The 13794-nt window shown below is 33.3% G+C and overlaps 1 protein-coding gene across 1 annotated transcript; it reads left to right on the top strand.

Annotated features, from left to right (window-relative positions):
• Window positions 1–217: 217 nt before the first annotated feature.
• LOC149547381 (F-box protein At4g35930-like) lies at window positions 218–6517 on the top strand. The gene is made up of 4 exons (XM_089791619.1): window positions 218–1000; window positions 5437–5511; window positions 5602–5714; window positions 5847–6517. Exons 1-4 carry the CDS (start codon window positions 632–634, stop codon window positions 6121–6123), a joined length of 834 nt encoding a protein of 277 aa, XP_089647745.1. The 5' UTR covers window positions 218–631; the 3' UTR covers window positions 6124–6517.
• Window positions 6518–13794: the final 7277 nt, after the last annotated feature.

The raw sequence follows: 13794 nt of genomic DNA, 5'->3' as shown, positions 1-13794 counted from the left end.
TCGACACGTCATCCGAATTGGCAAACGACCAAATCCACGGCGCGCAAAGAGACAGTAATTCGAGAACCATCCAGGAAACTCCCGTCACCCTGTCCCTTCGTGCCACGTGCACACAGGATCGGATTTTGGCCAGGTCAGCAGAGATCTGATCTTCGGTACACGGTGATCGGTCGGTGGGGACTGCGTGAAAACCGTGGCGGCGACGGCCTTTCGGCCTGTGTGCGGTTACGGTAAAAGAAAAGGAAGAGATAAAAACGTGAGGAAAGATGATCGAGCATTTCTTTCCGCCGCCCAGGTGGGAAAACTGCTTCAGTTTCTTTTTTAGTTTCTTTACAAGACTGGCCCGGCTTTCCCGCCTGAAGCTATTCAAACGTTTATTAAAGAGCCACAGTACGTTCCAACTGAAGGCGATCGTATTTTCTCTTTCTGTCTTTCAGTTTTCTGATCATTTGATAGTTGTACTGTAGAGTTCTCCAGAGGTTTCGTAGGAGAGGTTGTCGAGAGTTTTCTATAAACATCTCCATTTTCTGGGCCTGTACAAATTGCCTGTTTCTGCAAACGTTTAGGACGTAGATTGCGTGTTTTCTCTTTCGTCTTTGCTGGACTCAATTGGTTATTTATCTGAAGAACAATGTGTTGCAAAGGGGGAGGGCATAGGAGGTTAAGGCATAGGGAAGATTTGAAACTGAGGGCCTATTGGAAGGCACAGAAGAAGTCTTGTTTATCGCAGAGGAAGAAAGGGGGGAAGAGGGTTTTGAGAGCTGCAGGGGTCAGAAGGGGAGTTAATGAGTTGATTGAGAACGAGTGGAAACAAATTGGTAACGTTGTTGACAGCCGTGAAAATTCTTCCAAGTGTTGCTCGCCCAGCAATTCTGACAGAGAGCGAATGAATGCGAGTTTCTGTGTTACGACTCCTGCGAAAAATTACTCCCCTGTCTCTGTAAAAGAGCAAAATTTGGCCGTGGAGGCGGATATGGAGTCGCTTCCGTTGGATATTCTGGTAAGTGTTAAGTTTATGATGAATCTTTATTTGTTTTAGTTGTTTCAGGATGAGATTTTGTCTTTCGTTTTCAGGCCATGGCGGCCGTAGTGAATTTTCTAGGATTTATTGCTTTTTGTTGTGTCTTTCTTGTTCAATTAATTCTCGTCTTTGTCGCTGGTAACTATGTAAGGGTTTTTAGTTGAAATTTGTCTGTAGATCTTGAATGAGTGAGTCATTGATTCATGTTTTAGCTTCGATTTCAGTATGTCACATATTATTTGTTATTATTAATTTATGCCTAAATTTATCAGGAATGTACATTCATGAAATTTCATCTTCAGTCCTAGTAATCGTCTGAACTTTTTGTTGTAAATGCTTTCTAGTCTGGCTCAATATATAAATGTCATAGCTCTGTATCATAACAGAACACTCCTGTTTTCCAATGTTTTTGGGAGTTGAAATTGGAGAATTTTATTGTTTCAATTCGCAGTTCGATACAGGAGGTTCTTGATTCAACATTATGTTTTTTTTGGCCGTGGTTCCAAATGTAATTTAACAGATGGTATAATTTGTTCCCCCTTCTGTATACTAAGGTTTTTGCTCTCTTCAGAGTAACATCTTCATCTCTGTTTTGTCTGGTTTAGGACTGTGTGATCTGTCCATAAATGTGGTTCAAATTTACACCGTTTTAGTTTCATTCTTTTCCATATAAAATGAAGCTTTTGGTATTCCACGGATAATTTTGTTGTTGTGGTTTCTTTAGTTTGGTCCTTATTTTGGGGAATCTGGTTTAGGACTGCTTGATCTGTACAACCATTGTAGGTTTTTTTCTTCTGTATTATAACATTAAACCTATGGTACGCCGTCTTAATATTCTTAAAAGGTTTTGTTGATTGCTTAGAAAAAAGTTCAAATGAAAAGAAATAATGACGGTAGACTGTGATACCACTGACGAAGGGCCACACCACCCTTACCAACTCACAACCAAGAATGCAACAATATGAAGACAATTTTATTATACTTGAAAATCCAATAGTAATTACAATAACATTTTTGGAGGATCTCTCAAGATCCAATCCAAACTTAAGCTAGTCTAGATCCACACTTTGGTAGAAACCTCTGAGATCTCAACTTGTGCTCGCAAGCCACCAAACAACTTTCTTGTTTCTAAACCGCAGTCACTAGCTCTTCTCACAAACTTAATCCAAGATCCAAGTGTAAACTGCCTCACATTCAGCGCTCTGTCCACAGACTCAGGAAAACTCATTCTTCACTTTCCTCTTTCTCTTTCACACCTTGAAGCCTTCCAAACTTTCCAAGCTTCACCTTCCACAACATTCACCTTTCCAAGCTTTCTTTCCAAAGCTTCTACTTCCCAAGCTACTCCTTCTTAAGCTTCTTCTTGAGATTCCCTTTGAGATTTATTAGAAATGCTCATATGCCTTGCTTAAATAAGCATTTACCACCCAATGCATGACTTATCCACAAGCTTCTAGAATTCTTCCACAACCTTTTACAACTTCCACAACCTTCTACAATATCCATAACTTTCCATTCACCTTTCCAAGCTTTCTTTCCAAAGCTTCTACTTCCCAAGCTACTCCTTCTTAAGCTTCTTCTTGAGATTCCCTTTGAAATTTATTAGAAATGCTCATATGCCTTGCTTAAATAAGCATTTACCACCCAATGCATGATTTATCCACAAGCTTCTAGAATTCTTCCACAACCTTTTACAACTTCCACAACCTTCTACAATATCCACAACTTTCTGCAATATTCATAACTTTTTAGAATTCTACCCACACATCTTGATAAATGAAATGACAATTATTTTTTTTTTTTATTTTTTCTATTATGCTACCTATGCACCTCGAAAATAAAAATTTCTTCTTTTTTCTTTTTTTATTTATTTTATTTTATTATTATTATTTTTCTAATTTTCGTCACTTTCTCTCTCCTCCACAAATTTTTTTTTTTTTCCCATGCAAGATGCTCCTGCATCAGACTACCTTGGTAGATAGAAAAGCGTCCCACACTTTGACGCCAAAAAGAAAGATCTACCACCATCTTCATCTTCACCAAAGGTTTTCACTTCAACGGGGACAACAAAACCACCATGCAAATCTTTCACATTTGCATCACTCTATCAAACACCAGAATTTCAACCATCCAATCAGCATGCTCACTCCCAGGAACAATCTGAACATAATGCTTCAACAGAAAACTCCCATCCACATCAGCAACTAGTGATTTCACACTCATAGCAATAAACCCCACATCAGCAACAACAAACTCCATATCAACACCAACTTGTAGATCACCATCAATACATGCCAAACTCTCAACATTAGAAACCTCACTACTCACAACAAGATGCTCTGCAATACATAACTTACCTCCAACAACAACTTGATCATCCACGACCAAGTGCTTTGCAACATACAAGTCACCACCAACATCAACTAGATCATCCACGACCAAATGCTCTGTAGTCTCCATGTGAGACTCAACCAACTGATCATGAAAACCAACCTTTGTCCCAACATCAACAAGGTTATGAATATCTTCAGCAACAATCTCTAGTTTCTTTGTAGGTTCTGCATCAAACTGATCAGGAAAACCACCCTTTTCCACCTCAACTTTGCGATGCCATCTTCTCTCACGAACCTCCTTAACTTGATCAGCCAATCTATCATCCAACGGAGAAATCATTTTAGAAAAAGTCCTCTCCACTATATCATGGATTTTGGCAATCATCTTAGGGTCCAATCCTCTTGAAGCCATCTCCCAAGATCTTCGTAAACCTTCTGCAACAAATTCTTCCCACGCTCCTTGTGACAACCTCAAATTGTTTGCAAGTCAGATCGCAACTTGCCACCTCGCACGAACAATCAGAAACCACATCACAAGTCTAGGACAATGGATTTGCAATCCACCAGCTCTCCACAATCATGCCTCAACAAGTTCAATCTTCCATCTTTGCATCCATCAATCAATTTGCATGTCCTCCCAAGGTCCTGGTGCAAACTGCCTCAGCTTCGATGATCTGTTTACGCGCTGAGGAACTCCCACTCTAATAAACTTCACCCAACCAAGGTCCTGGTACAAATTGCCTCACTCTTCGGCGATCTGCTTGGACACTCAGGAACTCTTGCTCTGATAAATTTCACCCAACCAAGGTCCTGGTACAAACGGCCTCACTCTTCGGCGATCTGCTTGTACACTCAGAAACTCCTGCTCTGATAAACTTTACCCAACCAAGGTCTTGGTACAAACTGCCTCACACTTTGACGATTTGCTTGTACACTCAAAAACTCTTGATTTGATACCACTAATGACGGTACACTCTGATACCACTGACGAAGGGCCACACCACCCTTACCAACTCAACCAAGAATGCAACAATATGAAGACAATTTTATTATACTTGAAAATTCAATAGTAATTACAATAACATTTTTGCAAGATCTCTCAAGATCCAATCCAAACCCAAGCTAGTCTAGATCCACACTCTGGTAGAAACCTCTGAGATCTCAACTTGTGCTCGCAAGCCACCAAACAACTTCCTTGTTTCTAAACCGCAGTCACTAGCTCTTTTCACAAACTTAATCCAAGATCCAAGTGTAAACTGCCTCACATTCAGCGCTTTGTCTACAGGCTCAGGAAAACTCACTCTTCACTTTCTTCTCTTTCACACCTTGAAGCCTTCCAAGCTTTCCAAGCTTCACCTTCCACAACATTCACCTTTCCAAGCTTTCCTTTCAAAGCTTCTACTTCCCAAGCTACTCCTTCTTAAGCTTCTCCTTGAGCTTCCCTTTGAGCTTTATTAGAAATGCTCATATGTTTTGTTTAAATAGGCATTTACCACCCAATGCATGACTTATCCACAAGCTTCTAGAATTCCTCCACAACCTTCTACAACTTTCACAACCTTCTACAATATCCACAACTTTTTACAATATCCATAACTTTTTAGAATTCTACCCACACACTTTGATAAATGAAATGACAACATTTTTTTTTTGATTTTTTCTATTATGCCACCTATGCACTTTGAAAATAGAAATTTCTCTTTTTCTCCTTTTTTCCATTTATTTTATTTTATTATTATTCTTTTTCTAATTTTCGTCATTTTCTCTCTCCTCCACAACTTTTTGTTTTTGTTTTTTTTTTTTTTTTTTCAATTTTTTTTCCATGTCCTGCATCAAGAAATTAACATGTTGTGACGAATGGGATAATTTTATTGTTGTGGTTTCATTAGTGTCGTTTTTTATTTAGGAGATCCAGGTTCTGGATGAAACGCAGCAATTGTTGGTTTTGATTGGTAGTGCATGTGCATGAAATATTAATCAATTTCTCTGTACATATTGCAGTGATATAAATGTTTACACTTCTTTAAAGAGAACATGGATAATCATTGTGATATCTGATGAGAGCTGCTCTATGTTGTACAGGTTCGGATTGTCTGTAATGTTCATCATGATGAGCTTGAGCCACTCTTCCGTGTTTCAAGCAAATTCAGAGAAGCGGTTAGGATTTGCTTCAGTACTTGAATTTTAAATTTTTAGCTCTTTCATGTCACATATGAATGATTGTCCTTACGGAAGTTTAATCTTCAGGCTTCGATTGCTAGAGAAATGCATTTTGATTACACAACACCAGTTCGTGTGCGAGCTACTAGAAAAAGAGCAAATTCCTTAATACCAGACGAAATTTCTCAAAATCATTCAAGGTGTGTTGCGTTTTGTTTTTCTGTAGTACTTTTCAAACAACTCTCGTTTTTATGTTTGTTCCAAAATGTTTATTGCCTGTATATGTATTATGTTTGTTCTAAAATGTGCATTGTTTTTACTGGTTGTTTCAGCTTTGAAGATTCAGATTGCTGTTTCTCGAGTTCATCAAAAATGCCTGCAACGCCAAATGCACCAAAACAATTGGGTAAATTTCACAAATCAAGAATGCAATCTGATGACTTGAAAGATGTTTCCACATTGCTGTTCCCTCCAGGCACACCTGGCAAGGAAAGTGAAGCAAGATTTGTAAACAAGAGTCGTCTCTTAAGATCAGGCGCAGCTCCTAACAGAGTCTTGTTTGTTGAGGATGATCTCTGTGTGGCGGTTGAGGATGAACTTTGCTTGTAGAGTTTCTTTGTTTGTCTTTTTGTTTTTGGTAACCAGGCAGAGATACACTGGAGCTGCCCTCTACATTTTGTTGAGTTGTATTTAGCATTATTTGCCATTTGTATTTTTATAAGGACGAATCTCACTTCTTGTGAGCAATTCATAAATTCATCTGTTCTGTACATATTATTTTTGGGAGTTCTCAACCCTTCATAGTAATAAGTACATTCTGTTCATCTGGAATTGAAAGGAATGAAAAGCCGTTGTGCAATCATGGTAAGTTCTTTACCATGTGCAGGTCGAACTTGAACTTTATCCATGCTATATCAAAAACAATTTTGTAGATGTAATTTAAGTTGCAGTGTTTCTCTACCCTTTAAGAGCTCTGTAATGAACGGCTTTTGTATTTGTGCCATTCGTTTTTTCAAAGTGCCCATTTCTCCTTGCTGAATGGAAAAAAAAAAAAACAAATTGCTAATGGTAAATATCATGTTAGTCACAATCGAACAATAAGGAAGCGTCTAATAAATGATCGACCTCAGGATAAATAGTCCTAGTGATACAGCGGGGTGGGTATCAGGGATTAGTTGCAGAGATTCTGATGAACTAAATATTTATACTAATAATAATAAAATTTATAATTTTTGTTAATTAGCCATCAGTGTGGAAGAAAAAATTGTTTAAAAAGATGGAATAATTTTTTTAAAAATCACCTTATTGGGCTAATTAATGTTAAAATTGACAATGGAAAATGACCACAGTAGTTCGTGATTAGAATTTTGTTTGTCTGACTTAATTTGTGGTAGATTTGAATAATTTTGTTTCAGTAAAAGAAGTATAATCTGTAATGGGAAAAGATATTTGTAAATTCGATTAAACTAAATTGCAAATTCATATTTTAATATATAGAATAAATTGATTTAATTTTTAAATTTTTTAAAGATTGAAATATGATTAAATTTATAGGAGGAAACTATAGTATTCAATGCGCAAAGTTTTCATCTATATTATATTTGAAATAATTTATAAAAATATATTTATTGACAAATTGGCTTGTCATTTTTATTAGACATTATATTTAATATTTGTATTTCAATTTCAATTTGAAAACAATGTGAACATTTAAAGACATGTAAGATTAAGTTGTATATGGGGCATGCATTTAAGAAGCCTTTTTCTCACAAGGGGATCCACTGTCTTAGAAGAAGTATTATGTAGGGCCTTGGCAAAAAATTATGTTGGGAAAATTAGTATTGTCTACCATACCAAAATTATACTTGAAAGTTGGGATCCATGATAATGAGTAAAACAAATGTGGCATTTGGAGCTAAACTAGTATAGAATGTGATGTCTTAGGGAACCCAAAATAAGATATTAAGTTACTAAATGCCATTTTTTTTTGAAAGATTTAGATAACATGGTGGTAATATTAACAAATATTAACAATTATATCTTTCCATTATGAAGATTATTACGATTAAATTTGATACATAACAAAGGTGTTGTACAAAAACACACCTAAAAGAATATGCACAAGTACATAAGGTGCCACATGGCATAACTAGATTACAAGGTATGAAATGTTCAAAAAATATACATCAACATACAACATCCGATAAGATCTCAAGTACAATAAATTAACATATGACCATAGAATAAAATTACAATATCAAAAAGGTAGAACAATTGCACAAAAACACTTGTGGAACCTAAATGACCCACTCCCAAGTTTTAAATGGACAACAATTGAAAAGTCATTACAATAATCTAGGTTAAGGAATCTTGATAACAAAATTTATCTCAAAGATACCAAGTGCACAAAGTAACATCTAACATCTAATCCTAGAGGCACATGCACAAGTAATATGCACAGGCACAAGTAATATGCATGCGGGCAAGTGTCATCACATGAGCCAACTTTAGGTTACCTTGGTAGCCTCTCTAGACTCTGACCCCCTAGTGACGCTATGCGGCATCAATATCTGAGCCAACTTTAGGTTACCTTGGTAGCCTCTCTAGACTCTGACCCCCTAGTGACGCTATGCGGCATCAATATCCTTTTTGGTAGGCAAGGTATACTAATGAGGTAAGGTCATGACTAAGCATTCTCTCTACTCCCATCCTAACCTGTACTAGCAATTGAGGCATGGGCGAGGTAAAACATTGACCTTTGTTAATTTATTTTAATCCATTTAATGAAATGTTATTACTTATTAATACAACTTACAATGGGTTGCCCAAGCAAACTCTTTAGGGCTCCAACTTCCATTGCAAGTTACTTCCCAGCATATACATAGATAACCTAACTTAAGCTCATAAAGGTATATCTCATAAATGACAATATTCACCTCAATCCTATACAAAGCATCAATAGGTAATTCACAATATTCATCTTAGTCCTATACAAGCAATTGGAAAGCACCAATAGATAAATCACAATATTCACCTTAGTCTTATAAAAGCAACTAGAAAGCACTAATACATAAATCACAATATTCACCTCAGTTCTATAAAAGCAACTGGAAAGCACTAATAGATAAATGATCGAAAACCTCATATGTTGCACCAAAAAAATCATAATACATAAGTTTACAAAAAAGAACTCAATCTCACCACATAAACACTTGGATATAGCACATTGGTTGGGAATAAAATAATTGTGACAAAACAACATCACATAAAAGCATCACAAAAACAATCACTTCTCAAGCCTTTGGTAAACATGTCTATTTGGTCAAACTACCAGGGTTCCCCCAAACCCACCACAAAATAAAACATGACATTTGACATGTATTTGAAACAAGTGTAGCTATTTAGTCTTTTAAAAAAGAGAATATTTCTATAAAAATTGGTTTGCATCAAATTCAAGTTTACATTTCATAATCGTATCACAATTGGATAAAGGTAATCAATCATGCAATATTATCAATCTTAAATCATGAATGATTTAATTAATAACATATATGTATATTATTAGATTAAATCTTAATATCAATTTCATTTCTAAAATATTATTTTGACTTCGATTTAAGTCTAATATTAGTATTTACTTTTCATTTCATTTATAATGCAATTCGAGATAACTCAAACTTGAAATAATAATAATTATCTACAATTTCTCTCATAATATTAAATATTCATATCTAGATGATTATATACTAAACTCCACTATAACTTCTCTTAAAATATAAATAAATTACAATTATTTATTTATTAACTTCCCACTTGCATTAATAAATATAAAATCAACTAAACTTAAAGATTCTTTAATACCAACATCCACTTTATAACTAAATTAGTAGTATTAATATAATTTTTGAAATTAATAAATAATAATATTTTTTTTCTAAAATTAATATATTTTTAAATTTTTTCTGAAAAATAATAAAAATAATAAATCCTAAAAAATTATTTTTTTGGAATTAATAAATAATCATCAAAATGTATTAAAAAAAATCTAAAAACTATATTATATTTTTATAAAATAAAAACAAATGTACAATTAGTATTTTCGCATGCATTTGATCTCTCAAATCATGCAACCATACTAAGTTTTCTAATCTTTAATATATTTGTTTTCACATGCATGCATAAGTTTAGTTACCACATGTTTACCTCTTAATTAATCTTTTGTTTTTCTAATAAATTTTGCAGTTAAATTATTTTAGATATAAGAAGAATATTTATCTTTATTTAGAAAACTTGTGATAATCACATGACAAATAAAATTCAAACCCTAGTTGTTCAATTTGTTATTTTCTTTCAATTTTCTGTAATCGAATTAGAAAGAGTTTTAAAAGAATACAATCATAATAATTTTCTAATTTTTGTTACAGTTTTATTTAGTCATTTTTTTTCAAGTAATAAGTTTTCCTTTTCAAAATCTACAACATAATTCTTTATCCAAAGATTAATACAATAAATTAATAAGGATTATGCAAGCACTTAGGAAGACATGAAGTAGAGAGATATTTCAATGAAATTATACAATGAGTTTTCAAACCCTACCTCAAAACAATAGCTAAAATCTGAGACAACCTGTGAATGTATGCAAATCCAAACCTTCTAAACTTTGAACAATCCTTTTGCTCCAATTCCAAATTTTGCTCATCAAAACTTGTGTGTGGAGAAATGAGCTCTAATCTCTTAATAAAGAATTTCTCAATATTTTCTCAATCTAGTGCTTCAATTTTACGAATATGCAAAAGCCTTCTATTTTATTATTTTAATTTATTTAGTTCTTTGTGCATATTGTGTTTTAATTATAATAAAGTTTATTTAAATTATTCTCACTTGCTTTTATTAAATAATAAGATGTATTTAGAAAGTATATTTATTAATTTAACCAATAATAATATTTAGAGTTCATTATTAAAATGAAATTTCTAAATTAACTATTATTAAATTAAGTATATATAATTTTGTCAAATTTGGACTTTTAATCAAATCTTTAAATTTGTTTCCTCTATTTAATTAATTTCTCAATTAATTAAATATAATTAAAAATTAATTTTTCTTTATAATATTTTTGTTACATTAAATTATTTAATAACATCTTTATTTTATTTAATTATAACTGAAAATCACAATAGACCCACAAACTAAAACAAGAAAACTCATCTAAATGATGAAGTACAAATTCAAACTCAAGGGTAAATTTTTTTGAATTTACGTTACTTGACGAATTCAAAAAGGAAAATAAATCAGATACTTGTCCTATATTTTAGGACAATTGGCTCAATGTTAGGATTTGGACTTGAGAACTATCTCACTTCTTTACCATTGAGATACTGTGATAGGGCACACTCATCCTGGCAATTCAGGGAAGTTGATGTCCAATACTTGCAATCTGCATAAAAGTCAAACATGTACATATGCATACAAATCTAAACTAAATAGGCAATGGTGGAGAGTGGTACACCGTGTAGATACTGACTAGCAAGTGACTATGACTCCCTCAACCACATCAGAAACGTCAAATGTACATGTACACTGTACACATGCAAGTATGGGTTTAGTAACCATAAAAATCGTATAACAATCATCCATCTAACTATCATCATGAAACAACTAAAATCACTATATGAACATATAAAACATGATCATCAAAAGAATAAATATGAACACATGAAATAACTGAGTATTAAGTAGCTCATTAGATATATAAACTAAGTATGAAATAACATCAATCAAATTAGGTAACCAAGTACCACTAAATCATAACACAACCATAAAAACTAGCCTAAAATAATTCAACATTATAACATGAAAAGTAAACCAGGGGTTGTTAACCTCATATTGGTTTTCACAAAGTCGTGACAAAACAATTAGTCATTATTAGTGCATGCTAAGTGATTAGAGCGAACCGAGCAATTAATCAAAGCATGCTGAGAAAAATTGTTCAGATAGTTCATGCATGACAGTTAGTGCCAAGCAGTCAGTGCTTGCCGAGTCATTAAGGTGCCGAGCCAACAGAGGAAGCCAAGTAAATAGTATGTGCCAAGTGATTTTGGTGCTTAGAAAATAGTGTGCCGAGCTATTCAGAAGCCAAGTTACATCATTAAGAACACAGTGAAGGTCAAGCATCAGAGCCTTTAGATGCCGAGTGAACAGTTTATGACATAGATGTTTGTAATGGCACAAACTTTTATGTAAACCATTTTTGGGCTGACATAATCATATTTTATAATTGTGAAAGATAAATATGGAGCCATAGTATGAATCCCTATGCAATACATGCAACCAATAAAATTGAGGGAAGCATTAGACAACATTAAGGATTAGCCTCAGTTGTTGATTCTTACCTAATCCATCACTACCAATATTTATAAAAGAAGATAAACCATAAAAGGTTTATGAGTATGTGAGGAGACAAATGCTAAGAGTTTAGAAGGTATTCATGGTGGCTGAGATGGCTATGATAGAGTTATGCATTGTAGAATTAGTTTGAGAAGAATAGAAAAAAAGAAGTGAAGGGACAAAGGAGACATATCTAATCAGAAGGATCAAGGTTTAAACAATAAGGAGGATATTTAACATCAAGCATAAAGGTGCTAACTGAAGTATCACAGTGCTAAATCATTCTAATAGGTGATACATAGAAAATCTCTTAATTGAGTAGTCCTAACAAGCTATTGTAAATCTCTTAACTAAGTGCTTGCTTTATTGTAAGTTTAAATCCTCTAACAAGGTGAGACCTAATAGTTTTTGTGAGCCTTTAATAGGGCATATCATAGATTATGATCAAACACATTGTAGCCATAATAGGCCACACTTTACAACTGTGGTAGTGAATATTTGTGGGTGTCATCCCCACCCCAATTTTACCTTCTCATTGGAGGATTTCTGGGTAACCAAATTTATTGTGTTATGTAGTGCCTGCCCCTAGTTTACATTTTCGAGCTATATTTATGATATGATTGCCAAACTCTTTTAGGCCAATTTATGTTTGATGAGTAGTATTATTATTTTAGAGATTATCAGATGATGTTTACACTCAGTTTATTATATGATGAGATTACTTGGTACTCTATATTTCATGCATGTATGATGATTATTCAATGGTTTCAGTTATCGATGATGATTAGTTAGATGGCTTAATATTTCATGTGCTTCTTACGGATACTTACCCCATACTGCATGTGTATGGTGTGCGTGCTGTTTTATTTATGTATGGTGTTTCTGATATGGTTAAGGAAGGGAGTCGTAGTCACCTGCTAGTCGAGATCTACACGATGCACCACTTCTTGCCATTGTCTGTTTAGCTTAGAATATTGTGTTTGTACATGCGTGGATTTTATGCAGGTTGCAGGTACCGGGTATCGACTTCCCTAAATTGTCAGGATGAGCATACCCTATCGCACTGTCTCAATGGTAAGAGAGGGGAGATAAACTCTTAAGTCCAAATCCTAAACCCTTTAGCCAATTGTCCTAATTGATAATTATGACAAGTATCTGAGTTAAGTACCCTCTGAATGCATCAAATGATGTAATTTCGTGATTATAACCCTTTTGTTTGATTTGGTATGTATTTTTCTATGATGGATTTTCGTATATTGCTTTATGAGTCCTTGGTGTATTTTTCTATTAATTAAGTCTAATTAAAAAGATTAATTAATGATTTAATTTAATAAAGAATTATTATGATATCTTTATATTTAATTAATTAATTAATTTAATAAAAGAATTAAAGTTGGAGATTAAAGTTCAAAGATATATTTAGAACAGGATAATATTAATTTAATTTAATAATAATATATTTGGAGTTCATTTTTAAATAAATGCTAAATATTATTGTTATTTAAATTAATTAAATATGTTATCAATTAAGTTCTAAAATAAATTAAAAAGTTGAAAGATATTAATTTATTAAGAATTCTAGATCGCATGATCTAAACATGAGTTAAATATAAGAATTAAATTAAAAGATTAAATTATAAAAATTAATAATGTTATTTTAATTTCTTAAAAGTGCACATAAGATTTAAAGTAATAAATTAATTAAGAATAGAAGTCAAGTGAAATTTTAAATAAAGTTATTTAATCATTCAACTTAATGTGCATGAAAGTTGAATGCAAAAGAATTAGAAAAGATAATAAAAGTTAATTTGGAGTTAACTGAGTTGTGCAAAGAGTCTTCTCGGGTAAACGCACAATTAGTGCCCCGACTTGAGGAGAAATTGCTTATCACAA

This window comes from Cupressus sempervirens, chromosome 7 (assembly GCF_028749045.1).
Source record: "Cupressus sempervirens isolate cs-2001-9-10 chromosome 7, ASM2874904v1, whole genome shotgun sequence".
In the NCBI taxonomy this organism is placed as follows: domain Eukaryota; kingdom Viridiplantae; phylum Streptophyta; class Pinopsida; order Cupressales; family Cupressaceae; genus Cupressus; species Cupressus sempervirens.
Note: the sequence above shows the minus strand (reverse complement) of the source record. Positions and strands in the feature narration are given on the sequence as shown.